The following is a 27,350-nucleotide window of genomic DNA, read 5'->3' as shown; positions in this document are numbered from 1 at the left end:
AGTTATTACGTGAAAATTGTATTTTCCTTTATTTACATCTATTATTTATCATTTCACTTTAAACAATACGTTTCGCAAGTAATACATATACAGTAACTACTTATTACTTTACATTGGAATAATATATATGTAATTGCTTAAGTGTAATAGACGGTAATGTTGAGAAGTTGATTGAAATTAAAACTACAGAAAAGAATTCATAGAAGATCATTTCGAATATTGTCTTTTCTTTGCTACCAGAATAAATTGATATAATAATATAAAGTATTTATTAGTTTCTTGTAATATTTACAGCCTTAGTTAAAACATAGAGAATATTTTTCCCTTAACATTTTTTTTTATCTCTTCCCGACAACTTTTGAATACATATCAAAATTCTTTTAAATAGTAATTGAATTGCAAATTTGGAGTAGTACTTCAACTCCTCGCTTTCTTTCTTTAGCTCGCAGGCCTGATACAACGTGGCCCCTCTATTTTATCCTCTACATGTATTTCACGCATTATCCCTAAGTTTTCCTTCCTATACTATTATAATTTTGCTGCAGATTTTTCCTCTCCACAATTCGTCATCGTTCAGTTGATTGGCACAAATAAAATTTTGTGACTAGCTATCGTTCTGAATGCTTGCAGAGTGTGTCTGTTCTCAATAGAGTAGCTCATTTCCTATGGTTTTTGCAATCCAATTTCTGATTTCTGCTGTGATTGATGTGAAAACTTTCGGTTGCTGACGTTGACCACAATTTCCGTGGTAACTCAGAACTCCACGCAACACCCACTCCATCTGCAAATGGCACAATCAATTGGAAAATGAACTATTTTCAATACAAGGAAATTGCATGGGAAGTGTACCTTTTCAGAGTTGGCTGACTTTTCTAAGCACAGAAGAGGGGCTGCTTCTCTCTGGAAGAGTTTAGAAAGAATTGATCACAACATTGGTGAATGAGACAAATAAGATTTCAATGTGATGCGCTTTACCTTGCATCCCATTTGATCCTGATTGGCACAGATGGAATTCTCTGGGAGATTTCCAGCGAAATTGCTTGTCGAATTGCATTCATCAGTCGTGATCATTGTGGCGCGCAAATAGTTCAATTGGCGATCTTTGATGTTTTCTGGTGCGAAATATGTATATTAATGTTAATTGGCACTGAATTAATAATATTCTCTCTCCAATTACTCACCATCTGAGGCATTTGCCTCCCACTCGGCAGTTATGCAGGACATTTCGGTGTTAATAGATGATGATTGTTCTGCAGAAAGGGCAGAGAGGCATGAACTTCTCAGTGTTGACTCCCACTTAAGGCCATCCTCCAATTCCAACAGCACTAAATCTCCCGAATACAGGAATTGTTTGAATTTGGCCTACAAGATAAACAGACATTATTATTATTTTTACTGCAACATTGTCTATAATTGCGTGTATTTTACCTGAGGGTTTGTGTAAATGTTCTTCACTGTTGCAGTTTGCGTTGCTGTTGAGTTGTTCTGTTGTCGTGTAAACGTTCGATCGCCGGCGAACACTTTCCAGTCAACGGCAGAATTTCTTCCATTCACCAATTCAGTTCGTCCGATAATGCAGGAGTAGGTCGAGAGCACCCATCGTGGGGCAATAATTGTTGCTGAACAAATTAAATTGGATGATTCACTAAATGCCAGAGCCACGCTTGAGAGCACAGCGGCTTCGATGAGTTTTTCATCATTTAACTCGTCCAAACTCTTCGGTTCACTGTTGCGATTTCCACATGCTGCAATAATTGTGCAATGGATTTTATATCATCTCACTGAATTACTGTTTTCTATGTAATGCTGCTGTCGAACATTGCGAAAAAATACTCACTGAATTCTTCACAGACAAGTGAGACGAAGCCAGAGTTGCAGGAATCTGTCTTCACGATTTTCTCTACAAGAGGACCACTCGTTGATTCATTCAATCCATAGATTACACTCGGGGGATTGGTGAGGCTTGTTTTTTGCCAGGAGGAGTAATTGGAATATCCTAGCTTGAGGCACATCGCTTCGGAGTCGTCATCTGTCCAATTATCAGCACAAATTACATTATATTGACCCATTTCTCTTTTCACACCCAGTAAATCTGCAGCTTCCGTGATAGTGTCATTCTTCAGGATCTTGAAGCAGTCCCATTCGTCCGATAGATCCGGACACTGAGGCAGTCCATTGCAGACGTTAGAGGCGGGAATACAGCCGCCTGTGTTGCATTTAAAGTTATCTCCACTGCAGTCACAAAGACGTTCATCTTCACTTCCTGAAATAGACAAAAAAAGGCTTAATTTTTATGTTGCAAATTGACGTTTTATACACTTACCAGAACAATCTATCTTCCCATCGCATCTCCAGGCCTCAGGAATGCATCTTTTCTGCACGGTGCAGTAGAATTCATTATTGCTGCATGTGTCCAAGCAGTTGCTCTCATCACGTCCGTTGGCGCAGTTCTGGAGTCCATCACACTCCCATTGGGTGGGAATACAGGGTCCTTTTCCAGACACATCGCACGAAATCTCGTCAAAGCGACACTGCCATTCTGAACACTTTTGCTCATCGCTGCTATCGTTGCAATGGGCGATTCCGTCACAGACCAAGTGGCGTGACAAACAAGGTCCATCACTGCACTGGAAGTGACCAGGACATCCCAATCGCTCACAGTCCATTTCATCCGATCCGTCAGTGCAATGGGAGATGGCGTCGCATCTTTCGGTCTTGCTGATGCAAGGAGATCCATTCTCAATCGATGTTCCATTCATGCACTCAAATTGACCAGAAGTGCACTGCGAGAACATCACGATCTGATCACTGTTCAAACTCTTGGTCATCTTCATGTTAGTGGGGATTTTTTTATCCGAGGCTGCGGACGTTCCAGTTAACTCAGAAGTCACCTGAAACGTCCCTTCACCTAAAAAATGACCGGTCGTAGATTCAGTGGTCTCCTCTCCAATCTCGTTGGGTCTTAATTTCTCTCTTAAGAATTCATCTTTATCAGGCTTCTTTATGTTTTTCCCTGAACTTAGCGGTATGACCTTCAGGTCATTTTCTGTCAATTTAGGAAACTGATCATCGGAGAAGTTCTTCTCCTTGCTAAACTTCTCATCTGGATCGAAGATTTCATTGAGACGTTCTGTTGTAGCAATTGTGGTCAGTTTCTCTTCCGCTCTGATTGAATTATCCTCATTTACAACATTTTTTGCTGTCTCAGTAGAACTCTCAGTGACAACATCATTCACCTGAGTTGTTTCCACTTTTGTCACGGTGGAACTAGGCTCTTCTGTTGATGCAGCAGCTGTAGTCGCGTCAGCAGCCTCGACTGTTGTCTTGTCCTCCCCATCACTTGATGTGGTCTCCAACAAATCTGCACTGGATTCATTCACGACTTTTTCTGGCTTCGCCGATGTGGCTTCCATGGCGGAATCAGTTGAATCTTCTGACTGTTCTGTGCTGTTGATCATGACATGGTCGACTTGCACATTGCTCTCTACGGGATTTTCCTTGTGGCTCTCATCATTGTCCAATCGGGGTGTTTTCGGCTTTTGCTTGATGTCCTCTTTCATCATTTCTTCCGTGTCATTTTGAACGAAAGCATCGTGGCCCTGATGCAAGTTATGCACAAGGGTGGAATTGTTGTCGATGTCAGGCAAGAAGGGTGATTGATCTACGGCAATATTTGGTATTGGTTGGAATGTTTCAGCCTCAGAGACATTTTCAGTGACGGCATATGAGGATGGTGTTCTTGGACTAGATGTTTCGATGTTGGGCAAAAATGGTGACATTTCCAAAGAGTCTCCCTGCTGAGATTCAGAATCATTGACAGTCATAATTGTGTCCTCGGATCGCGGCGAAAAGATATTTATCGTGCGATCTCCTTGTGTCTTCGGCTCCTCGTCAATCAACCTCGGTGACTTGAAGTAGTTCTCCGTGGGCCTAGGAATATCATCACTAATGTCCTCAGTGACAGGTGCGGGAAGGTCAGTTGATGGAGAAGTTTCCATCTCCGTGCTATCACTCTTTGGAATTTCTGTGGTGAGCGGAGAGAGTGCAGAATCACTTTCATCTGTGCCAACGCTAATATCACCTCGACTTGGACTAGACAGGGTAGTAGAATCGGCATCGCTCATCTCAACAGTAGTTGGCATGCCGGATTCACTGATAAACAATGACTTTTTCATCTCAGGGATATCTTTTCCTTCCTCAGACATCTTAGGACTAGTAACTTCTTCCATTTCTCGAGCCTCATCTGAAGATTCAGTTGTAATATTTGTATATTCATCTTCTGCCTCAGTCGTTGTGAGCAGTGAATCACTCATATCTCTGTCGAGAAGAGCTTCTAAAGTTTTATGGTCGAAGAATTGAGTTTTCTTCTCTTCCGGTTTTTCTGTGGATAAAGCCTCGGTACTCGAACCCTCAGTCGAGTGATGAATAATCATAATGTTGTCGAGTGTTGTTGGATTTTCTGTTGCTTCTCTCTCGAAATTGTAATCTAATTGCTTGGATGATTTAACGGTTCCAGCATTTTTACCTTCGCTTTTCGTGAACTCTGACTTACTTGAAGTATCGATATCATTAATTTCATTCCTCGGTTTGTGCTGATTTTCAATTACTTGTTCTTCCATGCGTTTTGTCATAATTTCCTCTGTGCTAGGTTCTTTGCTAGCAGCTTCACTATCTGTTTCTGGACTCTTGGGCTCACTCGCTGACTCTGGTTCACTCGTGGGTTCTCCCTCCGATTCCGGTTCACTTTTGGGCTCTCCTGTTGCTTCTAATTCAATCTTGGGCTCTGGCTCACTCTTGGGCTCTCCCTCCGGTTCCGGTTCGCCCTTGGGCTCTCCCTCCGGTTCCGGTTCACTCTTGAGCTCTCCCTCTAGCTTAATTTCACTCTTGGGCTCTCCCGCTGGCTCTGGTTCACTCGTGGCCCCTCCCTCCGGTTCTGGTTCGCTCTTGGGCTCTCCCTCTGGTTCTGGTTCGCTCTTGGGCTCTCCCTCTGGCTCTGGCTCACTCTTGGGTTCTCCCTCTGGCTCTGGCTCACTCTTGGGTTCTCCCTCTGGCTCTGGTTCGCTCTTGGGTTCTCCCTCTGGCTCTGGTTCGCTCTTGGGCTCTCCCTCTAACTTTAATTCACTCTTGGGCTCGCCCTCTGATTCTGGCTCACTCTTGGGCTCTCCCTCCGGTTCCGGTTCGCTCTTTGGCTCTCCCTCTGGCTCTGGTTCACTCGTGGGCTCTCCCTCCGGTTCCGGTTCACTTTTGGGCTCTCCTTCTGGCTCTGGTTCACTCTTGGGCTCTGGCTCTGGTTCGCTCTTGGACTCTCCCTCTGGTTCTGGCTCACTCTTGGGCTCTCCCTCTGGCTCTGGCTCACTTTTGGGCTCTCCCTCTGGCTCTGGCTCACTCTTGGGCTCTCCCTCCGGTTCCGGTTCGCTCTTTGGCTCAGCCTCGGGTTCTGACGTTGGCTCTGAATGAATGTGATGGAAATGATCATGATCATGATGATGATCGTGATCATGATGATGATCATGCTGATGTGGATTTGGTGTGACTTCATAAACGTGAAGTTTTCCTGGTCTGCATCGCTTTCCGTCATCTTGGAGTTCCATGTTGTCTGGACAGGTGCAAGAAAAGTCCACAATTTTTTCATTGAATCTGCATTCATGCTCGCAACTGATAAAAAATAAAGAGTGTATGTTTTAATAATTTCTTTGCCCATTTTGATTTCATCACTGATACTCACTCGTATTCGCCAGGATTCATGAAGCAGGTATCTGGAAGTCGGGCTGCCCTCAATGTGTTTGTTGGCACTCTGTGATTGTCCAGTCGGCCATTGTTTCTTTTAAGATAGTCAGCCAAACTGCTGCTGAGCCATGCTGGTGAGATATCAGATTGCATTTTATTGCTCCATCCAACTCTGTAGTCAATGACTATCGAACCGGGTCTGGAAAAGGAAGCGTTGAATTAATTAGCAGGCTGACTTTCGATGTAAAACATCAACAACTTACTTCATGTTTGTGACTTTTACGTAAATATCATTATTATTTGGCATATAAGAGGTGAGTGCCTGCTTAATTGACCTCTCCATTTTCTGAGCCAGATTAATATATGATGAACTATCGTGGTTGTTGTAATCATCTTGGAATTGCGTATCTTGCAGCGTCAATTGGCCCTCGAGAGTATTTGGTACTGGAAAAAAAAATCGATGTTATTACATGCGAAGATCAACGATGAATTATCCTTACCGTAGATGATATTCTCGTCGTTTGCTGTAGATACCGAGGGTATTGACGGTGCTGTACTCGACGTTGTTATGGGGGTTACTGGAGTTGTGTTGTTCTTTCTACTGCCTGCAGCACCAAGAATGCCAGCCGCTTGAGCTTCATTGCCGTTAAATTGTCGAGACTCTATTGGAGTGGGTTTTGCACTGAAGATCACACCGGCTGAAAAAGGGATTTGGTGAGTGACTAATGCGGAAGTATATGATGCGTTATCTCCTTACTTGCTGACAGCAGACCGATGATGACCAAACTAACAAGTAATGCTAAGACTATGGCCCAACAGAGCCACTTCCTCCATCGGCTCTTGATCCTTTTGTCTTTTGTCACATAGAGTTTCTCACCCCTGAAATGAGCAAGAGGAAGAGACAGAGGGTTGAGTGACATGGTAAGAGGTAATGGCACAGATGCTTGAGATAGCATGTCTGATAAGATAATTGAACAAAATCTACTAAGAAATTTCATTTGCTACATGCACGACCCCGTAACCAAAGCAAAGTCACTGAATGGAACTCCTGAGGTACACCCCAAATGCCTGTTTTTCGGCTTCTTCACAGAATTACACAATAGCAATGAAACAATTTTGAATTATACTCGAACGGATTTAGTAGGGAATGAAGCGCAAATGACGAAGATAATTTAACACTGGCGAATTTTTTACACCAAGATGGATATCGTTATTTAAGGGGGGTTCGTTGAACGCTGATGATGTGAATGGGTGGGTGTACCTCGATATTTTAATCCAACTTTTATAGTCGACGAGACCATATGTAGGCTGATTTAGCGATCGTCCGTAATTATCTACTCCACGCTCACCCCTTCGAAAAGACACGCTAGAAGAAATTCCGTATATCATGTAGTGTAGAAGGCTGTTTTAGGGATTCTCTCGGTGCTGTGGCCGTGATATTCTTATGGGCTTTTGTGGTCTCTTTAAAGCATTTTATGAGGAGGCAGTGTAGCGAATGCAAATAGATTTTACCTCATGTATTTTCGGTGTTCATTGACCGGGACGAAGTATTCATCGTAGGGATCGCCAATGTCCACTTCTGTGTCTTTCTTGATGGGGATTCCATTGTCGTGTCCATTTGCGGGTTTATTCAGATTTACTAATTCTAAATTGACGGCTTCTGCGGGAGGAGAAAAGGTGAATTTTTAGTTTTCAGGGACTTGTTTGGGCGAAACATGTTATTTCGGTGGAAGGTGATCTTGAAAGACATCTTGTCATTCTATAGCGAATCAGGTTCTCTCAATATTCACATTAGAGAGAGAGGAAAAAAAAACACGAGAACTCATTTAAATTTGTGTGATGTGAAAAATTTGTCAGGAAAATGAGTGCTCTTTAAGCTGTTAACTTTCTTTCAACACCAAAATCGTCAAAATTGTTTTATGGGTGTGCTGAAAAAGAGCTCTTTCGCTAAAAGAGCACTTCCTTTCCAGGTTGAGATGGTGGGGAAGAAGAGCAAACAATTGCTCACCTGCCAGAGGTTTATCGACACTCTTTCCATTTTGGGTTTTGGCGGAATTGAGGCTGGCTTCTGTGAGGCCATTCTGGCCGAAGGAGCTCAACGGTCGCTTGGGGTGCTCGTGCTCATAGCCGGGATTGTCCAAACCGATCTTGCCGTCAAAGCTGTCATCGGATTTGGTGAGGGCCACTTCTTCGAGAGGCGGAATTACCACTTCGGTCTGGTAATTGTGACGTGGAGACGGCGTTGGAGCGGCGTTCTCGCTGGCGGATGATTCGCTGCCGATGGAGAGTGACACCTCATTCTTGAACGGATAGTTCGCCTCCAGAGTGTGAGTTTCCGCCGAAGACGTGGACGCCGTGTTGTCCTCCATGTTGAGCAATGTCTAAAAATAAGCAATTAATATAATTAGCATGTGGAGTGGTAGAGCATTTTGGAGATACAAGTGATCAAGCCGATATGTCGATAAAGGTATTTGTAAATTATGCAATTGAGTCATGTGTCCCTCATTAATATTGATTGTCATTTCATTCTCAAATCGTGGGCGTTTACACAGATCGCAGAGCTTAATTTCCATTCATTGTGAAATACTAAAAGTGTCTCTGTGTGTGCTTTTCATTCAGATCCGATCATGCATATTTAGTGGCTCTCTTGGTCCATTCGGACGCCAGGAATGCAAGATACAATTCCAAACTCTTGTTCTCCCCACCCCTCGAGCTGCAGCTCTTTCGCAGTTATTCCCTGCATTCTACACAAAGCTGGAACTCTCAGAATGTTAATGACTGTATCATGGGATTCAGCTTCCGACTTTTCCCACGCACTTCACCCATCAGGTGATTCCATTTTGAGATTACACCTCTTTTTTACCGTTTGGAAACTAATTTATTTGAGACTGTGAATGGCATTAGATTTCATATTAGAAGACTTCTGGAGAGCATAACAAATGGCGTAATTATTGCCAATATAATTTATGGCCATCCGAATGCATGTCGTGAGAGAGGAGCGCGCGCGAGTGGAATTTTTGGGTGGAAGGAGTCGTTAGATAAAATGGCAAATGTTAAACAAAATACCCACTAAACTAAACAGTTGAAATTATATCACCGTTTGCATAGTGATTATGAGAAAGTGAGTCTAAAAGCAAATCTGTGAAAAATCACACAAGACTGGTAATTTCAGTATTGTGATATCTGAAAGTACCGCTCAATTCACGATATTTCCTCACACTGAGAGCTTCTTCACTTGTATTCGCCAGGCTATTGTATAATAGCCCTAGTGAAAATAAGGTGTTGTGCATCTCTGGTCAGCTGTACAACAACAATGATGAAAAATTCAAAGGCCACAGGCACAATTTATCACTTTTGGTGGGGCTATTAAATAAAATATTTCTAATTTGCCAAAATCATGTTGGAATTGTTTTAAATTGCCCAATAAATCGAGGTGCTGTATTGATATAATGAGGCATAGTATACTTTGCGAAAGCACCACAACATATTTTTGGCTATTTGGGTGGTGCACGGTTGGCTTTCTTTCGGCGCACTTTGTTGAGGGAAATGTATGTCAAAATATTGCAACACGCGCCGCAGAAAAAGAACACTGTTCAAACATTCATAAAAAAAAATACGCTAAAACTCCATGAATAGCTTCTTCAAAGTGTATTCGAGACTTTGAAATTGAGCCACTTGAGAATTCCACTGATTTCCTTCGTGTTTCTCTATTGATGAAATTGCTTGAGAAAATTGCAAGATCCATTGAATGACACACGATGGCAAAAAGTGTATATTGAAAATTAATATTCATTGTGTACTTTCTCCAAAATCTTATACATCATCAGAGTGTATGAATAGAGGAAAAATCTATTGAATAGTTATTCAATGAGACATGTGCAGAAAATATAATAAAATTCAATGTAATATGTCGGAATGGGACATGCTGTTAATACCTGAAAATGAAAGTCTCTCGAATCGATGTAAGTCAAGTGGAAGTTGTAAAGACCACGTTTTATTTCGGAAGTGAATCAGAGGAAACCGTTTGATGTCTCTCGGGAGATTTCTGTGCAGCAACACGCCCATTAATACGTGAGTATTTGTCCACTGAGATGTGAAATACACTCGTGAGGTCGCATAAGTCAATGGACAGGTGTTGATAATGCCATAATTACGACTCTAATTGGGTATGACTGAGAGTTTTATGATTTCACGAATAGATCTATGATATTTTACGCCAATTGGGGAACATTTTGTTTTGCCATTTTGGGATAAAATACATGAAATTAAGTGACCTCTGTCCTGTTTGAAGGTATAATATGTTTTTAATGTGCATAATGCATAGAACATTATACTTAGTTTTAAAATATTATGCGTAAAATTTCTCACATCAAGAGAGAAAGAGAGAAATTTGATCTCTATCTCTCTGCCATAATTAAAAATTTTCTGTTTGAAAAGCCTCTTCCTCTGCAGACCAACAATTGAATTTCTTGCTCGGATTTTGTATGTAAAATGTGCTCATCAGCAATTTCTGGATCTCCGTCGCTCTGTGGGAAAATGACACACACATGCGCATATTAGAAGAACACAAAGTAATACGGTCGTTAGAGCGACTGAGGAGGAAAAAATCCGCCTTCAGGAGGTGAATGGTTAATATGACTTCATTTCCTGCTGTGGATTCACATGAAGGAACAGCTGAAGGTTCCAGAGCAAGGAGAAGAATAGGATGAAGACACAAAGAATGCGTATTTGCTTTCTACTCGAAAGTATCCGGCATGTGAAATGTGTAACCCACAATCGCTGGCTTCTGGACTCGGAGGAGGAGGAAGAGTGAAGAACAAGTGAGGAAACACCCATATAATTGCGTGAAGACCGACGAAGAGACACACTTGCCTCCTCGATATTCCTCCCTTCTCTTGTCGCTGCTCATCGAACCATGCCCCGATCTCGAAATTGTCTTTTGCATCTCTAGTTCCGTTTGCCGGACACTGCAAACGGGTTTCTGCATTCATCCACCTAAAAACGCATCGTAAATACGACGGTGGATCATGTCGCGTAACTCGCTACACGGCGCATTGGTTGCATAATTCTCATTCAATTGTCGTTGGAAGATAATTTATAGAATATTGATGGCATCGTTATTATGTCAGTTTAGGAAGGTGATTATTGAGATATCACTCATCTGTCGCATATTTCACTTTTATTGTGTCCCCATCATTGACTCTCTCCGGCAATTTGTAGTCCATTGTTGAGTTGCGCCTTTGCATATAGCAATTAACAATTTGTTATTTTTTGTGCTTTAGAAAAGCCATCATTAAAATTGGGCAATTAGGAAATACTTTAGATTTTATGGGCACTCCTTTGCGAGAGGCGAAAAAGCGTGCGATATTGAAAGAAAACATTCAGTTTCATTTGGAATGGAGAATCGCCTCGAAAGGCTGCGAGATTTTTCTACCACTTAGACCATGACAGAGATAATTTTGCAAATGGCTGAATTAGATAATGAGAGTGCCTTTCGAATTTTAGGAAGCGTCACTTTGCATATCTTCTCAAGTCTTAACTTGAATACACACTGCAAACTAACATTCTCGATAATGTTAAAATTGTTTGAAAGCTGTTTAATTTCTGGTGTTTGTTGATAAAAGTTTCTTTCCAACTTTCGTTTCAGAGTCATACAAGAAATGCCCTTATCATGCGGCAAAAGTATTTACTGTACAATTGGGACGAAGTTAAAGGTATTTTCCAATAGAAACGCTCAACAACTTGCAACGTGTTTGAGTTAACGCCACATATTGTTTTGAACTTGTAATATCAAGCACGTATGAAATGTGAAGTGCAGTTTCATGCGATAAGAGTGTTTGTATACTCTGTACACCGGATGAATTAGTCGCCAAAGACAATCATCGCAAGTTTTTCTGCAGACTTGGAAAAAAAAGGCAAGAGTCTGAAAAATTAGAAATCCATTGTATGCAAACTACATTCTTTTGATGCAAGGATAAAATTCTTTTTTTTCCAATTGTGCAATGTTTATTTCGAGGAGAGACAAAGAAATGAGGAAAATACTTTGTTTAGATTCTTAAAGGTGTGCAGAGATTGTGTTTGTATGAGGGAAATTAATTTGTAAATAATATACCTTTTCATTGAAATTCTGATCTTTTATTGCAATTTGATTGTTGAGATTGTGTATGTGTTTTATTCTGTTAATATTCAAATGATTTCTCTCATTCTGTGATCGCGATAATGAGCTCATGAGTTCGTGAAGTTGTCAATTGGCCTCATTCCTCATCAATATCTTACCAATGTTTACGGCAAGGCCGTTTTCTTGCGAACAAATATGTGATTTTCTTTCCAAATATTCACACATGATGTGAGATAGTGTTTGACGCTCAATTGGTGTGGTTATAATCTGATGAATAAACCTCTAAGTTTATTAACCGGGAGGTTGAATTTTCTCGACATGAACTCTGTGAGGTGAGCAGCAAATTCCGCGGCAGTTGCTTGTATTGAGAATACACGTGCCTGTCTAACACAATAGAGGTGTCTCGAAAAGTGTCTTGAGAAAACCAAAAGACTCTCGGTGTGTATATGGTCTCGAAAACAGGTTCTCTCCTTACTGTTAAATTGTGAGATGCTATTAATTAATATGATGGCGTTTTGTTGCTACAGTAAACCATCTCCCGATGGCGGTTTGGATCAACAGCCGGAAAAAATGCTCTTCTGAGAGTGAAAGATGAACGATTTCAATCAATATGTGGCATCTCTTAATTGTGTTAAATGTACTAAAAAATTTTACCATGCAAATTCCTTTCTCTTTTCACTACACACAGTGACTCTCCTGCAGAGAGACACGATATATAGTGGCGTCCGAAAGAAATGTATAGTGATTGCTCGAGTGATATTAATGATAATTGAATGCGCATCTTATTTGTCGTAAAGCAAATAGAAACCTGCGTGTAAAATTGCTCATCACACAAGAGAAGAAGAGAGTGGCATGGAAAAGGAAAAAGAACACTTGAGGAGGAGACTTTTTCTTGTCATTATCGACTTGAGCAGATTTCTCTCGGCGATCGGCGTGAAGAGCTCACTTCACGTGGGTCATGGAGTAGGTATAGAGCTCCTTTTAATCGTTGCCCATTGAGGCTGATGACATAATAATTCTAACGTGGCTAAAGAAGTTGCCATTCGAGTGAGAAAATAATCCACTTGACTCGTGTTATTTAATTAATTCCAAGAATGCACTTTATTACTGTCTCATTTGAATTAATATAAAAGCAGATCACTCCTCTTGAGCACACAGAAAGGCATTTTTCACCTAGACTCTCTCGCAGCAGTGGATGGAATGAAATTGTGGTACCGGTGAGAGAGATGTAATGTGTCGTTTGAAATGTTACGCGTAAATTTAATGAAATTACAAGTTTTGCGTCAAAAATTTTCATTCTCATTGTCGATTCACGCTTCGTTAGCGATGGTTTAATGAGCTATCTTTTTTCATGAATGAATCTCTCTCTATTCACTTTTCAATCCATTATGCGGACGGTAACGTGATATACAAGTGCTGGGGTATTTTGCTCCATTTACACAATTTTTTATGCACTCATGAAAAAGAAAATAAAAATCACTTCCACGTTCGGGTGAAGGCGAGAGTTGTGTGATTTTATTTGCTCTTTTGCTCTGCCACCCGAAAAAGCGCAGTCCAGTAAAGTAAATACAGAAATAAATAAGGTATTTTTTCGCCTCTTTAGCGGATTTCCTCGCTTGGTTATCAAAAGAGAATGGACTTGTGTTCTGTGTGCTGAAAAATTCCACTCGAGATTGGCACAATTCTTCGCATGTGTGATTATTTTTTGCATATCTGTGCAAAATTTTTGCTCAGCGCGTGCATTGCGCCTTAAATCAATTTTTCACTGTTAAAATTCCTCTTTGACGGCATCTAAATTGCAAATTAAATCGAGAGTATTTTATGCGTATTCTGTGACCATCAGGAACAAAACCAGAGGGGAAGCCAGATGAAAAAAGAGCACTTAAAATTCATGCTTTGCCAAACTCATGAGTATCGCAGTGGAAATGTTGAGCAGAAAATGTGTTTTTGAATGGAAAACTGAGTCAAAATGGTGTGGCTTTTTTCTCTAATCCGCGAAGGTCGTTCAGTTTTCCGTTTGTGGCGAGTTTTGAGAAAAGAGATGTGATTTCGCCACAGAATCACGAATGTTTTACGATAATGTCTCTGCATTATTCAATCCTGCAGGTTGAATTTTTTTGTCAATGTCCGGCAAAGTGGAAGTTGTATGTGTTGAAATTCACGCAGAGTTTCCAATTTATTTCTTATTTACCAGATTCAACAGCGAGAATTGGTCTGTCACATGATTCTGCTCACTGATGCATATTATTTGCCATCGAGCTTGAATTGATTCTAATCGAAAATGAGTGATTTGAGGGTGTAAATTAAATGATTAAAGTGTTAGCAGGCATTATTGGCAATTGTGTGAGAATTTACGTGATTTTCTGATGTTTTTCAAAGAAGCTTTTCACCATCCAGATCTTCATGTGGAACACATGTGTTAGGAAATCTGTGCATGAGCAACAGCGAGAGTGAAGTGCAATTCCCGTGGCTGTTGAAAAAAATACAGCAGAAAAGTGGAATGCAGTAGTAATAATGGTGTGTATGTGACAAAGAAGTAAAATATTACATATGGTAAAAAGCACAGATTCAATTAATAATGCCTAAACATACACACAGAGTCTCTATTGCATTTGAGAAATACTAAATACCTCAAATTTCTTAAGCTCAGCCAAGCAAGTAATGGCACTCGCGTGGTTACAATACAGCGTCTATGTTGTGTTTTACTTGCTCATGGGATTGCAGACTCACAATAAGTAATCCACTTTGAGTCGTGGCGCACATTCACAATCATCCGTATATTGCACATAATTCATTGCTTTCAATTATATCACTTGATACCTGACTCGGCTAATGGCTCAAAAACACTGATGATGATGATGACTGGCCAAAGTGTGCAAGGTAGACACTAATTCGCAGAAAACCCGATGGCGAGCCGCGCAAGAGATGACCTATGCTGTTTACTTTTCTTAATTGATAACCTATCATTTGGCACAATAAAAACCACAACGGTTAATTATGCATTTATGCTATCGTTGTGGTGCAACTGATAGAGGTCAATTGGCAATGCAAATTCATGACCACGACCCACAATAATCAACCTGAATTCAAGGTATTCCTTTCATCGAATCCATCCAATGTGAACATTTGGCAAAAATGCCAAAATCTCGCGAGTAGATTTATCTCCTGAAACGTGATTATCTCGCAGAATATTTCAAATCGTCGATGATACGCATGTTTTAGGACAACGGGCTTTTGTTTGTTTTCAAGTTCAAGACTTGTAACACTTCATTTCATTTCGCAATTAGTGATTCATAATGTGCTATTACAATAATATCTAGTTTTTGGTTTAAGAATTTATATAATTGCGTTTTATTGCAAAAACAAGTGTCGGAATGAGGAAGTTGGAATGTTTATTAAACTGTTGTTGATAAACATGTTCTAGATTTAATTTCAGCAAGAAGCACACTTTGGTATAAACATAGAAAAAAAATATGCTCATTCAAATGCAATATCTAGCCGCAAAAACGATGGAGATTGGAAACTTTCTGCGGAGAAGATTCAATGGCTCTTAATTCAGCATCGGAGAAAAGTGCAACGATCAGTAAAAAAGATCGAAATGAAAGGAAAATCATGAATTGATATTTGTTTCCTTATATAAGCTTATATTGTTTCTCTTTCCATTTCTTTTGGGGAATCTTAAACAAGTCCGTGAGCAATTTTCTGCATTTTGTATTCAGCGCCACATTTCTGCTATTCACTCTTAAGTCGGTTGTGTAAAATAAAAGTGAAATTGTGGGAGTAGTTCAGCACATCTCTCAAGACGTTATTTATTTTGGGAAAGAAGGATCACCATTGCTTCATCCAATGCTGGGTATTTGTATACAATTCAGATGGACAAGTCAGTGGTTTTATCAGTTCATGTTACTATTTGTGACGTGATATGTTAATATTAATCATTTTAGTGGCGGAGAAATCTGGCAGATGTATGCATTCACGTGTTTCCCTTGTCTTTTCACCTCATGCAAAAGAGCAATTACAATACTTCAGGTTGACGTTAATTTTGTTTAACTTTTTGGCAATTTTCCGTTTCACAAAATGGAAAGTGTCTCTTCGGGTATGTTTAATTGATTTGTATAAAAGATGTGTGTGCTCATACAGCTCACCAAAAGCCTTCTCTGTGTGGAAAGAATAGGTGACCTTTGCAGACAATTTAGTTGTATACTCTGGGGGGGCTTTTTACACTTAACCCGGCATTTTTTCGTAAGACATTTGTAGCGTGAGTCATATAAGAAAATATTTGAGCTTGAAGGCTCTATTAAATATCTTGGGGGATATTAGGCAAAACTTTTTTTCTCCAATTCCAGCAATAAAATCCAATTACTTTGGCCACTCTTTGGCTGTATTTGATAAATGCCATTGAATTTCAACAATGAAGACTTGCAATTACTTGTTATTAAAGATTGCACTCAAATGAGGTGAATTTCAATTGGAATTTGGTGAGAGCTTGGAAAAAACGACATTTTTTCAGACATTCAACACATTCCTCAGCCTCATTTTCTGGTTGCTCTTCTTCAAACGATTGTGACCTCTCACAGGCTGAGCTGATGGTGCAGACTCGTGCAAATCATATAGTGTTTGAAAGTAAAAGCTGTCATGACTCTAAAAGCATTTACTCGAGAGAGGTGCATGATTCGTTCGAATGTACACTGAGCACATTAAAAAGCATACAAGTGATTGCCCCATTGTTGCTTTGTGCTGTTGATTTTTTAAAGGATGTGTAAAATATTAAAGTAATGACTCTTTTTTCGACAGATTTTTGGTAAAATTTCATTAATTCGGCATCACGACAAACAATTTGTGTTCTTTGTGGTGGAAATTGTATACAAATATTCCAGAACAGTTAAAGTGCTTTGCACTATTGACTACTTTTTCTCCCTGAGCCATATTTACCTCCAAAGTAATTAATTCTTTCGCACTGGCTTTTTCACAACATGAAAAATGTTGCAAGAAACTCTTGTTTTCCGGATATTTTGGCAATCTCTTCTGCAATTAATTGACAAATTTCGCTCAATATTGTAAATTTGCGAAATAGTTGTTGCTGAGTGTGAAAAATTTCCACTAAGCCTGTGAGAGAGTCAGTACAACGTGTATTTCATTATTAGCATATGCTGGGGGATTCCTCAGCATCTCATCGGCGAATGGTAACAGATGGTGATTTGAATATAATGCATTTGGAAAGGTGCTCATTGGGAATTATGAGTGGAATTTATTGAAATTGAAACTGGAATTTGCTGGAGTGCGCAAATGTACACCCAATTCCACGATGTATGTACACAAGCACCACGAGATGGAAGATTTATTTGCCGATGACTTTTACAAGGTGAATGCATATAAAGGTAATCTGTGTTTTCTTGTATGGCTTTTTATGCCGCCTTGCCGAGCGCGTGGAGGGAAAGTGTTGACTTTTTTCATCCCACCTGTCTTTCTAATTCGCGATCATCTCGCCAATTAAGTTACTTTGTAACGGCTCTTCATTTGGGCATATTTTTTGGCACTCGCAGAGGCATATCTCAATTAATTCTTTGCCTTGAGTGCGCTGCAAAGAAGGGGAAAGTTCATGCGGCGTGCATTATCTCTCCATGGCCATGTTGTGGGTGCCAGTCATCGCATTGACCGAAGGATCGGTGCTTGGACGGAGAATATCTGCAATCGGCTGGCGAGTCTCGGACTGAGAACTCTGGGATAATTTGCGGCGGTGGCCATCCGTTGAGCCCCCAGCGATCGGAGCCGACAATTCTGTTGAGCTCAAGACCGGTTTGGGCGATTTTTTGCCCGGCATGTGTATGGAAACCACATAAGTTATATAGCACCATGTATTCATTTCACAGATCCACCATTGGACTTTAATACCACAGCAGGGACGGAGTAATATATACAAATTGAATATTAATATCTTGCAGTGCGGCTCTCATGTGCCGATCGGCAGTGGTGGTGGAGAGAGACTTCCAATTTCTGACTGCAGCAGGTTGAGGGAAAAAACTGGATGATATGGTGATATTTTGTGTGTATTCGAGATCAACTTTCGCATCTCAAAATTTCACTCAATTGCAGACTTTTTAAATTCATTGGGAATGTTGTGGAGCTTTTTTCGGAAAGAAACCCAGAGAGATGAAATGAATTCACCACCGCTGGGAGATAAAATCGTGATTGCCATTTGTTTCTTTTTCTATTGCCTCAAATTTCAACAATCTTGCAAAACATTCCAAGACTCCGACGTACACTCTCTCTGAGACATGGGAAATGCTCTGTGCAACTGCTCTAATTACTGTCGCAAACTCAATGTGGCCGAAATGCAGTTTGGAGGGAAAGTTTTCTGGCGAGAGTTCGATCCGATATTTCATCAAAAAGTGCACAACGCATTGATGAAAAGACGCTGAATTGTTGTTTCACAATTGCGTTCGCAATTTGGGTGTTTGTGAAAATTAAGATGAAATTTCTCTTGAAATTCCGACGGTGCATTAAATGAATGGGAAGAATTAATTTTCACACCACAATTCGTTTATCTTAAGTGCTTTCCTTAAATGATCACTAATTTATTACGGTGATTTGTTAGGAAATCTACATTGAATGGTGACGAATATTTCCTGTTGCACGAATATTGAAATCATTAGAGACACACATGCGCTCTGTCGCACCTTGAAAGTTGAAATATTATCGTGAGACCTCGACCAGGAAAATTACGAGTGGTTCACATGATTAAAAAAAAGAATTTGGATTAAATTTTTCGAATAAAAAATTCAACCAGATTCGGACTGTCAAAGTTGAATTTGACCGTTTCGAAATGGTGGAATGAGTGAGACTTTTCCTGGAAGAATAAATATATTTTAATACTCATAAACTTTCCGACAGAAACACATCGTTTCGCGGGTTTTTCGCACTGTAATATCACGAAAAAATAATTTTTATGACGATATTGTCAACAATTCTGAGTAGGTATACAAGTTTATGGGAATTCCATGAGAAAATTCTTCCAGTATGACTAGAATTTGAAGACCAGTCAAACAAATAAGTTATCCTTAGCCATACAACAGGAAGCCTAATGAGAGAAACAGACGAATGCAAAAAGTGATCCGAAAACCACTCAATACCGGCCTTCAGACACCCGAGAAACCAAATCATATTTCAATGCAAATCACATGTAGGCAGGCTCGTGTGAGTCAACTCTGATGGTTCGCACTTGATTGTGACATGACGGGAGCGGATATTGAAATTTTGTCATGTCTCTCTGCCTTTTGCAGAGGGAGATCTTTTTTCCGCTGAATTGTCTAACTGGCAAATGCTGACTAAATGATCGCCGTTTGATGGGGAGTCAACCTTCGGCAATTTGCTTCCCGCCAAAAGAGGTGAATGAGTCTAATGCGGCAGTCTCTTTTATTAGTGTACGTGATTCACATATTAGTGGTTGGCTAATTAAAAACAGTAAATCATGCATTGACTCTTTACACACTGAATTGAACGTCTCTTGTCCGTAATTATTAATATTCCGTGAATTCCGCGGTGCATCTTCTGGACATGCGAAGAGACTCTCACTGGCGCACACTGTGCAATTTTTATCGTCCCTCGCGATGCTCTTTTACGCCCCGTCCAAGCTCCGGCAGAAGGGCTTAGCATTTGTCTGGCGTTTGAGGCGAAACGCGAGTTGATTCACACAGTGGATGGCATGCAAAACGTAAAATGCAGAAATGGCAGAATTGCATTTCTGTGCGCCGTGTAATACTATATGAGGCTGCGTCGAGCTCATGGGTCACAAGAGAGGCTGCTAGACTTGCGTGGTTATTGAACTCTTTCCCCCGCCTCCCGCGGGGCGCGAAGGAGTGCTGAAAGATGAGGAAACCCCGCACCCAAGGGACACACATACACCTTCCGCCACAAGAAAGAGCATTCCGGCCTGTGTATCTCATGTGGCTACAATCGCCACAATAAGAGTACAAATGAGAAGATTCATACCTTGGAATTTATTGTTGCTACTTCGTTGAGTGCGACAAAAGCTGCACATATACTGTAGAACTATGGGAAATGATTGAATGTTAGTTTTTGAATGTTTCAACAAATCACCGATATTTTTTAACTTATTGGATCTGAGTATAGTGAAGGGGAGAAGGCAGTTTCGGTCAAATATTTCTATGCATGAAATTGCAATTTGTATGCACTAGATTTGAGTGATCACTCTTGATCTTCCTCAGTTTACAAGTCTAGAAACAAAACCATATAACTTTCCTTTCAAGTAGTGAGAACCTGATGAGGATGGCGCGTTTGTTCGTACGCTATGATATCGAATGTCGAGTTAAAGCATCATTCTTTGGATACTTGACGCGAAAATAATCGTTTTAAATTGTCACTGGCCATTAACATTCCAAAGGATTCCACAGCCGAGGGGATCACATTGAAAAGTCTCTATCAATGCGCACAGCACTGACGAGAGAGTGAAGGTGGTGATGGAAAACTATCAGTGTGCAGGAGGATATACAATGGATTTTCCATCATCATCACCATCTCAGGAATTGAATACAATACCCAATATAATTGTATGGAAATTCTTGAGAGATTACACCTCATAAAGTCAGAACTATTCGTCGGTTCTTGGACTCCAGCTTTGAGGGCATAATTCTTTGTGTTCCTCTTCTTATAAGACGCTTAGAGGAGCACATAAATAGCTCAGTGTGAGTTATTTTTCACCTCTAGGGGAGAATTTCTTCACGCTCCGCGACATTAAAGTGATCAAGGAGTCGGTCCATAAATCCACGCTTTTATGCACCCTAATGCCACTCCTCTAATAGGTCTGAGCCCACGGAAAAAATCACTGTCACCGCATATTTCTGCACTTTTACTCACAATCGAGTGACATAAAAGGTTATCGTTCCACTATTTGCAGGTGTAATAAGTATCTTGGCATGATAACTTGCTCAACAAGTAGTGAATGCTGATTTGGTGAGCTTAGGAGGATAAAAAAGCCCATCCAGTTGTAAGTTGCGCATTCAATTGAGAATTCACTTTGCGTATTTGAAATTGAGCTCTGCAATACGCTTTTTTCCTATTCAACTCAGCAGAAATAGAAAAGAAGTGAATGGCATCTCTACGAGGGGATCTTTCATGAAGATTTTTGTCTGCGTGATTGGATGTTGAAAAAATACATGGAGAATAGATCTGGCTAGACGGCAGAAATGTTCCACTCCCTGGTATTTTACATACATTAGAGTAAATATCAAAATTACATCAAGTATTGCGAAAACAATTCTCCAAGCCTCTCAGGCAAGTAAGAAATGACAATCAGGAGGTGATAATAGGGTCATATAGCTGGAAGACTAATTTGACTAATTAAGTAATAAGAGACTAGCGAAAAAGCGACAATAAGAAAACAAGAAGCTAAAATTTTCCTCATCTCATGAGTCACTGTCGCTCGTCATGATTGTGCAAATAAATAATTTTGTTAGCTTCTACATTTGAGACATCAAATTTCTTTGAATTGCAAAAGATATGAATTTTGTGATCTCCTGAGGGGAGGTAAACTATGAATCTCTCCTTGAACTGCAGTTATCTTGCAGTCTCAATATATTTTTAATAATGTTCACACAAAAAAGTGTTTTTCTTTCTCTCTTTTAATATTACATCTGTTTTTATACTCAGTTGTAGATGGAAAATAACAAATGTTGTTTTTGTTTCACTTAACATTTAGATATAATTGATCGAGAGATTACGAAATACTCTTGTATTTGCAGGAAATTTAATGGCTCTAAACTTGAGAAAAAGTGTTTTTTTTTTTAACTTTATTAAACTGGTCTTCAGTTTTTCTCCCATATATGTAAGAAGATAAAAACTGACATTACTCGCATTGGGGTTTTTTTGAACCTACACTCGTGGTAACTTTACTCTCGGAAATACGCCAAAGTACTGAAGCGTAGGTAAAAGTGTAGCAATATCCAAGAGCCAGGTGTAATTTAGTGTCACTCGAGTCGGCGTGACTTTCAATTGCACGGTGCGTTTGCAAAATGCGCGGCATGCAGTTGGACGATTTCATTAGGCACTGCCACTCACCTGGACCAGTTTCGAGGTGTTGCCCCTCGTAAATCTTCCTAGCGTCTCATGTGAGCAATTGTGCAGATTCGAAAGTGGTAACATACCACGCACGGGAGTTTTTGGGGAGAGAGCCAATAGGAGAAATTGATCTGCTCATGACCGCCGGTGGAAGGTATGACGTGATGAAATTGGTGGGATAGAAAGGCGGAAAAGATGCGACTTGCCAGTTTCAACCTTGTCCAAGTGCCACGATCAAAAGATTAGCAATTAATTATCCATTCCTAGACGATCGCTGTCCATCAGGCAAACTCGTCTCTAGAATTTTGAGTATGATCGCAAATAATTGCTACTAATGATTCACTTCTTCGGACGTTTTTGCCCTCATCCCAAATTTTAGTCACAATTGTGCGCAATTTATATGTTTTCGCATTCGCATGGCGGAGTATTCCGTGTCGCTTGGGATGATCTTTGCAATTTGCCACGGATGATCGGGGGAATTTCGAAGCGAAGAATGAATCTCAGACTCAACTAACGGCCATCGCTGACCTTGGCGATTTTATATACTACAAATACAAAATTAGAATGGGAGATTTTGGTATGTGAGTGATCTGCCAAAACGGGTTGAGATTCAGCAGAAACATCTCAGGAAATTTTCAGGTTTTCATGTGGTGCCTCGAAGACAACAAAAGATCTAATCGGCGTCCATATTTTGCCGCGATTGAGAGAATCCAGCTGAATTGTAATTAACTCCGAAATGGGTTGGAATTAGGTATTATCTTTTATTTCCTTCTCAGAGGAATTCATTCGTCATATATGGCTGAAGATCCTTTCTGCGAGTTTACGAGATGTTTTATTTTATATATTTATTCTTCTCATTGTTCAGCTAAATTTATTAGCAATTTTAGTCTGTCGACATCATGACGGATATGTTTTAGAATCTGACTGATTTTTTACATTGATGTACTTTTTGGAATGCAGAAAAAAACGTCGAGGCTCTTATTTTGGTCTAGATGAATAGATAATTTGATGAGAATGTGATTCACTCGTGTAAAATGTGTCAGTCTTCATCGTTAATGTCCATTTCATGGGACAATTTCCATCTTCAGTCTCTCACTTTTTTTTTATATCCACGGGTTTTTCACCAAAAAAATAATTATACGGGAGAGAATAGAGTAAAAATAAGAGATCATTGTGGTGCACAATTTAGTGGTTCATCCAATGTGATAGTTACCTTTCTTCTTTCGCACATCTTAGCACGATAAATTGTTAAAAAAAATTGTTTTAATGGAGCGAGAAAGTTCCAGTATTAAATCTTTTATGATTGCCACTACAATGTGAAACAATTCCAAGCAAGATATCAATTTACTTAGACCTCCTCAAATGAGGGAATTATCTCAAGACGCGCCCTGGGAGATGCACCAACCTCGCGAGGGGATTCAATTGAGGAAAATTAGTTATGCTCTTTCGGTGATGTTTCCTCATCAATCATGTCCAAATATTGAGTGGTGGAAATTTTGAGAGAAAATATTGCCGAGCTCATAATGACTATGATCACCTCTGACTCGACTTGTGTAGATGATGAAGGTCAATTTCCGATCTCTTGTGTTTATCAACCTTGATATGTTTGGTGCAGAAAAACCAGCCAAATCATTTTGCCACGAAGAGATGGAGGGAATTTGAAAAATATTCAATTGAGGCAATTTAATTGAAAATTTCCTGCATGAATCTCTTTCATGTTCGTGAGGCTTTTTCACAGATGATTGCAGCACTTCTTGCATCATTCTTAGACATTATGAAAATATTCCAAGGTGCAATAAATTACTGACAAATCCATTGATGAAAAATCATTTGGTTCTTAAGGGCGTCTTTATGGGGTAGATTTTTAGGAATCTGAGTAGAATAATTGGAATATAGAAACGCTTCTTTCACTCATTGCAGCGCAATATTTGAGCAATAAATATTTCAGACGAAATTACCTTCCAACAATAGAGACAAATCTTTTCCCAATTTGTAAATCTTCGTAAACACGATAGAGATGAAATCTTTGAGGAAAATTCCGCAACGAAATTGTTCCACTTCACAGTAACTCAATAGAATTAATTCTTTGAAAACTACGCGAAAGAAAACTAACCACAAACTATGGAGTGAACGAATCAAATGTGGTAAAAACCATGTGATGAGGATCAGGTTAGTTCACTCTTATCGTGTGTCAACTGCGAGAAGCTCTATGAAAATATGAATATTGAAATCCGTATTTTTATTAGAAGACTCAGGCGTATTGAATGCATTCAATGTCAGTAAATTGAAATTGACGCAAACACGTGTTTGCGATATTTTCCAGAGATTTCAAGAGAAATGCGAGAAAAACGATTCAACTCCGGAAAATGACTGTCTATGTGTGTATAATAAATGAAAAGTGAATTGAAGGTGATAATTAATTCTGCGGGCTTTTGCGCAATGGTTGTAATTAAAATTCGTGTATTGTTGTAAATTTTTGGAATACTTGTGACTTAACGTGCATTCACTTTGGCTCTATTCATTGGTGGGTTTCCTTTGCGCCCACGAATCCCAAAAGTGGCATAAATGCGCCTTTTTGCCGTAGACTGGAATGTGTGTTGCACATTTTCCAAAGCGAGACGCTTTTGTCAGAGGGAGTTGTGGAGCTATCATAAATATTTATCTCAATTGCAAGTTATGCAATTTCTCTGTCGAGAATTTATATCGCGGTGACGGATTCGGAGAGCGAGAGACTCTCAATTGAATTCTGCAAGTTCTCCAGCCTTTCGATGCACTCTATTTGCCCTCTGCAACTTGCATAAGTGGCAAATGGAGTGATTCACGAACACGCGGCATCTTATATCGGATTATCTCACAGTCACCGGTGGTGTTTCCGATTGATGTGTCGAGATATTTGTGAAATGGCACATTCTTCCCCCGGTCGGGTGCTAATAGAGCAATTGGCGAGCAATTATCGCTAATTGATAGCAAATATATGGGATAATTTCACGTGCCACTTCCACTGAAAGGTCGATGGTACTCGCATTGTGAAGATTCACCCATTCGCGCACTGTGTCACAAACGAAAGATTTTGATGGAAGCGACGAACCTCTTTTTGGGTGTGGTTCTTTTTGGAATCCCAGATATTGCTATCGAGTAGTGATTGCCAGTTACTCCACACTATGGGCAGGGATTTGGAGAAAATGAGCGCTCGATGGGTTTTTATAGTGAAATTTCTGTCCAAATCTCTTCTGCAGCAAGAAGGCATAGTTTGGCCACTCGGTCAACTTGTCTTTCACTACAAATTCAATTATATATGGTCTTTTTGTGTTTTGTCCGGCATTTATTCAATAATAATTTGCCTTGCCATTCTCGGTGGAGTTTCTTTTTTGCCCCGATACACTTATGATTGGACCGAGGAAGAGATCTTCGACAGTGGGAACAGAGGCCGAAGAATTCCACTGCCGCTGAATTTGACACGATAATGAGTGGAGTGGAAGGCCACATCTTCAAGTCCGTTCGATGGACTACTTTATCGGTTTTTATTTCTTCTGGCCATTTCTTTTCGGCTCAGAGACACTCGGAGATGAATGATTTTTTTCACTCTGCGGGGAATGTTGTTGGAATTGGTGGCGAAAAAGCATTCTTTCAGTAAAAGTTAAACATAGTTTGAGCGTTGGGTGGAAAATTTATGACTACCGAGCGACATATGAAGGAGTTTATGGTCCGTGTAGCAAATGGACATTGTCTTGAATGGGCAAGGCGATCGATGGCTGATTGCATTACGTTCCTATTCATTGTGCTTACCATGGCGATTGCCGAGTGAGTTTTTGCCACGGCAACGCATTACTCATCCACCATCACCCTATCGACAGGTTTGTTGTGAGGCAGTTGGGAATTTGGGTGTTTGCCTGCCGGGCAGAGGAGAGCAACGGGTTGAGGGGTCACACTGCTCAAAGACCTCCAATCGACTCGCGGGGTCACTTTTGGCGTTTTCCCAAACGATCGCCCGCCAAATTGGAAATTTGGTGAATGCTGGCGAGAACGGGTGATTGAGTGATCTGGGTGAGTGTTGAAACGCCGCGAGATTGGCGTTTAATAAAAAGGAATGCGCCATAAAAGCTGGGCATATGATAGCAAGTTGACTTGCTCACTTGTACCTCGGCGGAGTAATTAAAATACAAGACTAATTTGCGATCCTATAAATAATGTCTCACAAATATAATTTCATTTTACCTTGAAGAAAAGAGGTGCTCTTACAGGCCTTTCAAATCCATTTATATATTAGATCACTGTGTGTGCAACTGGTAAATGTCACTTTTCTGGGATTGGTGTACGACTCGTGATTATTTGATCAACTACGCGAAAATTGCAAATATAATATTTACACTTAAAACCTGTTCGCTTTTTTTTCCTCCTTGCAAACTCTCAGTCAAGATATTAACTTCAACTTGTATGATTAATGAGCAGCAGCCACAATTTCTTTAGAGAATTCTCTCCAACGCGCTCCGCGGAGTCCTTTCGCAACTGCAAGAATGCCAACTTCTCTCGTCAAACTCGCGATCACTTTGTGAGATTTTGTGTGGTTTAGTCGTGTATTTCGAGCACAGTTTTTTTCCACCAGCGCTCTCAAACGATCGAGTGGTGGCAAGAAATGAGTGTTTCAAGCTGAATTTGCACGTTAGAAATGACTTGAGCCAATATGGAGATGGAAAGGTGTGCGCGATCAATATTTAACTTAGCGATCGTGAGCTAGAATTCACGAAAAACTAATTAATATCATTTGAGGCGATGGAAAGTGCACTTGTTGGCTGGAAAGTCACACTAAACCACACGCGAATTAACACAACATCTCCAGCGCTTCTGGGGCTGTGGCGAGCGATGAGTTTTTCTGCACCTGCTGGTGTGCGGAGAGTTCAGCGCCAAAGGATCGAGACACACGTTGTAACTCGGTGAAGTCTTTCACTCGACTAAATTGCCTTGGCACCTTGGTCCGTTTTGGGGTCCGCGAGTGCTGTCGCCGTGCATGTTTAGCACTCTCGGCGTTCCACACCGGCGCGAAGGTGTGTTGGTGTGGGAAAGTGCTTCGCGGCGGGACAAGGCAGTGTGCTCGCGGGAAGTGGCGGTTTGCACTCTCCCTCAGCTCCTCAACTCCTGTCCTTGGGAGCGCTTGGGATGGTGTCAGAGGATGACGCATGTGTCAATTCCCTGCGAATTGGAAGAAGAATGTTCTCAGAGCCCAGAGAGATGAGCGTTTTTTTTCCATCGCGCACTCCTTCAAAAAATGCTTCAGACGCCGAGCAAACAAATGAGGGAGAAGAATAGTTGCCATCCGATCGCTAGAGCATGGGAGAGATCTATAATACAAGAAATTTCACTACGGGCCGATCATGTGATTTGGGCTGGCGATATTGTCAATTGATGGGCGGATGGACAGAAAATAAATGGAATG

The 27,350-nt window shown here is 40.4% G+C and overlaps 1 protein-coding gene across 2 annotated transcripts; it reads right to left on the bottom strand.

Annotated features, from left to right (window-relative positions):
- Positions 1-10: 10 nt before the first annotated feature.
- On the bottom strand, positions 11-26,903 carry LOC132260095 (uncharacterized). Of its 2 annotated transcripts, XM_059758024.1 has the most exons (15): positions 26,796-26,903; positions 26,135-26,425; positions 7,736-8,108; positions 7,240-7,387; positions 6,485-6,606; positions 6,228-6,425; positions 5,991-6,171; positions 5,726-5,926; positions 2,324-5,655; positions 1,838-2,263; positions 1,429-1,745; positions 1,182-1,362; positions 976-1,112; positions 850-900; positions 11-781 (listed from the first exon to the last, which is right to left on the bottom strand). In XM_059758024.1, the coding sequence occupies exons 3-15, from the start codon at positions 8,094-8,096 to the stop codon at positions 644-646; spliced, it is 5,793 nt and encodes a 1,930-aa protein (XP_059614007.1). In that variant the 5' UTR covers positions 8,097-8,108; positions 26,135-26,425; positions 26,796-26,903; the 3' UTR covers positions 11-643. The 2 variants fall into 2 exon arrangements, with proteins under 2 accessions (XP_059614007.1, XP_059614015.1); XM_059758032.1 differs by lacking the exon at positions 26,796-26,903 and having other exon boundaries at positions 26,135-26,715.
- Between the last annotated feature and the right edge of the window lie 447 nt (positions 26,904-27,350).

This window comes from Phlebotomus argentipes, unplaced genomic scaffold (genome assembly GCF_947086385.1).
Source record: "Phlebotomus argentipes unplaced genomic scaffold, Phlebotomus argentipes genome assembly contig_6, whole genome shotgun sequence".
Taxonomy (NCBI): domain Eukaryota; kingdom Metazoa; phylum Arthropoda; class Insecta; order Diptera; family Psychodidae; genus Phlebotomus; species Phlebotomus argentipes.
The sequence above is the reverse complement of the archived record's forward strand: the minus strand, read 5'-3'. Positions and strand labels throughout refer to the sequence as shown.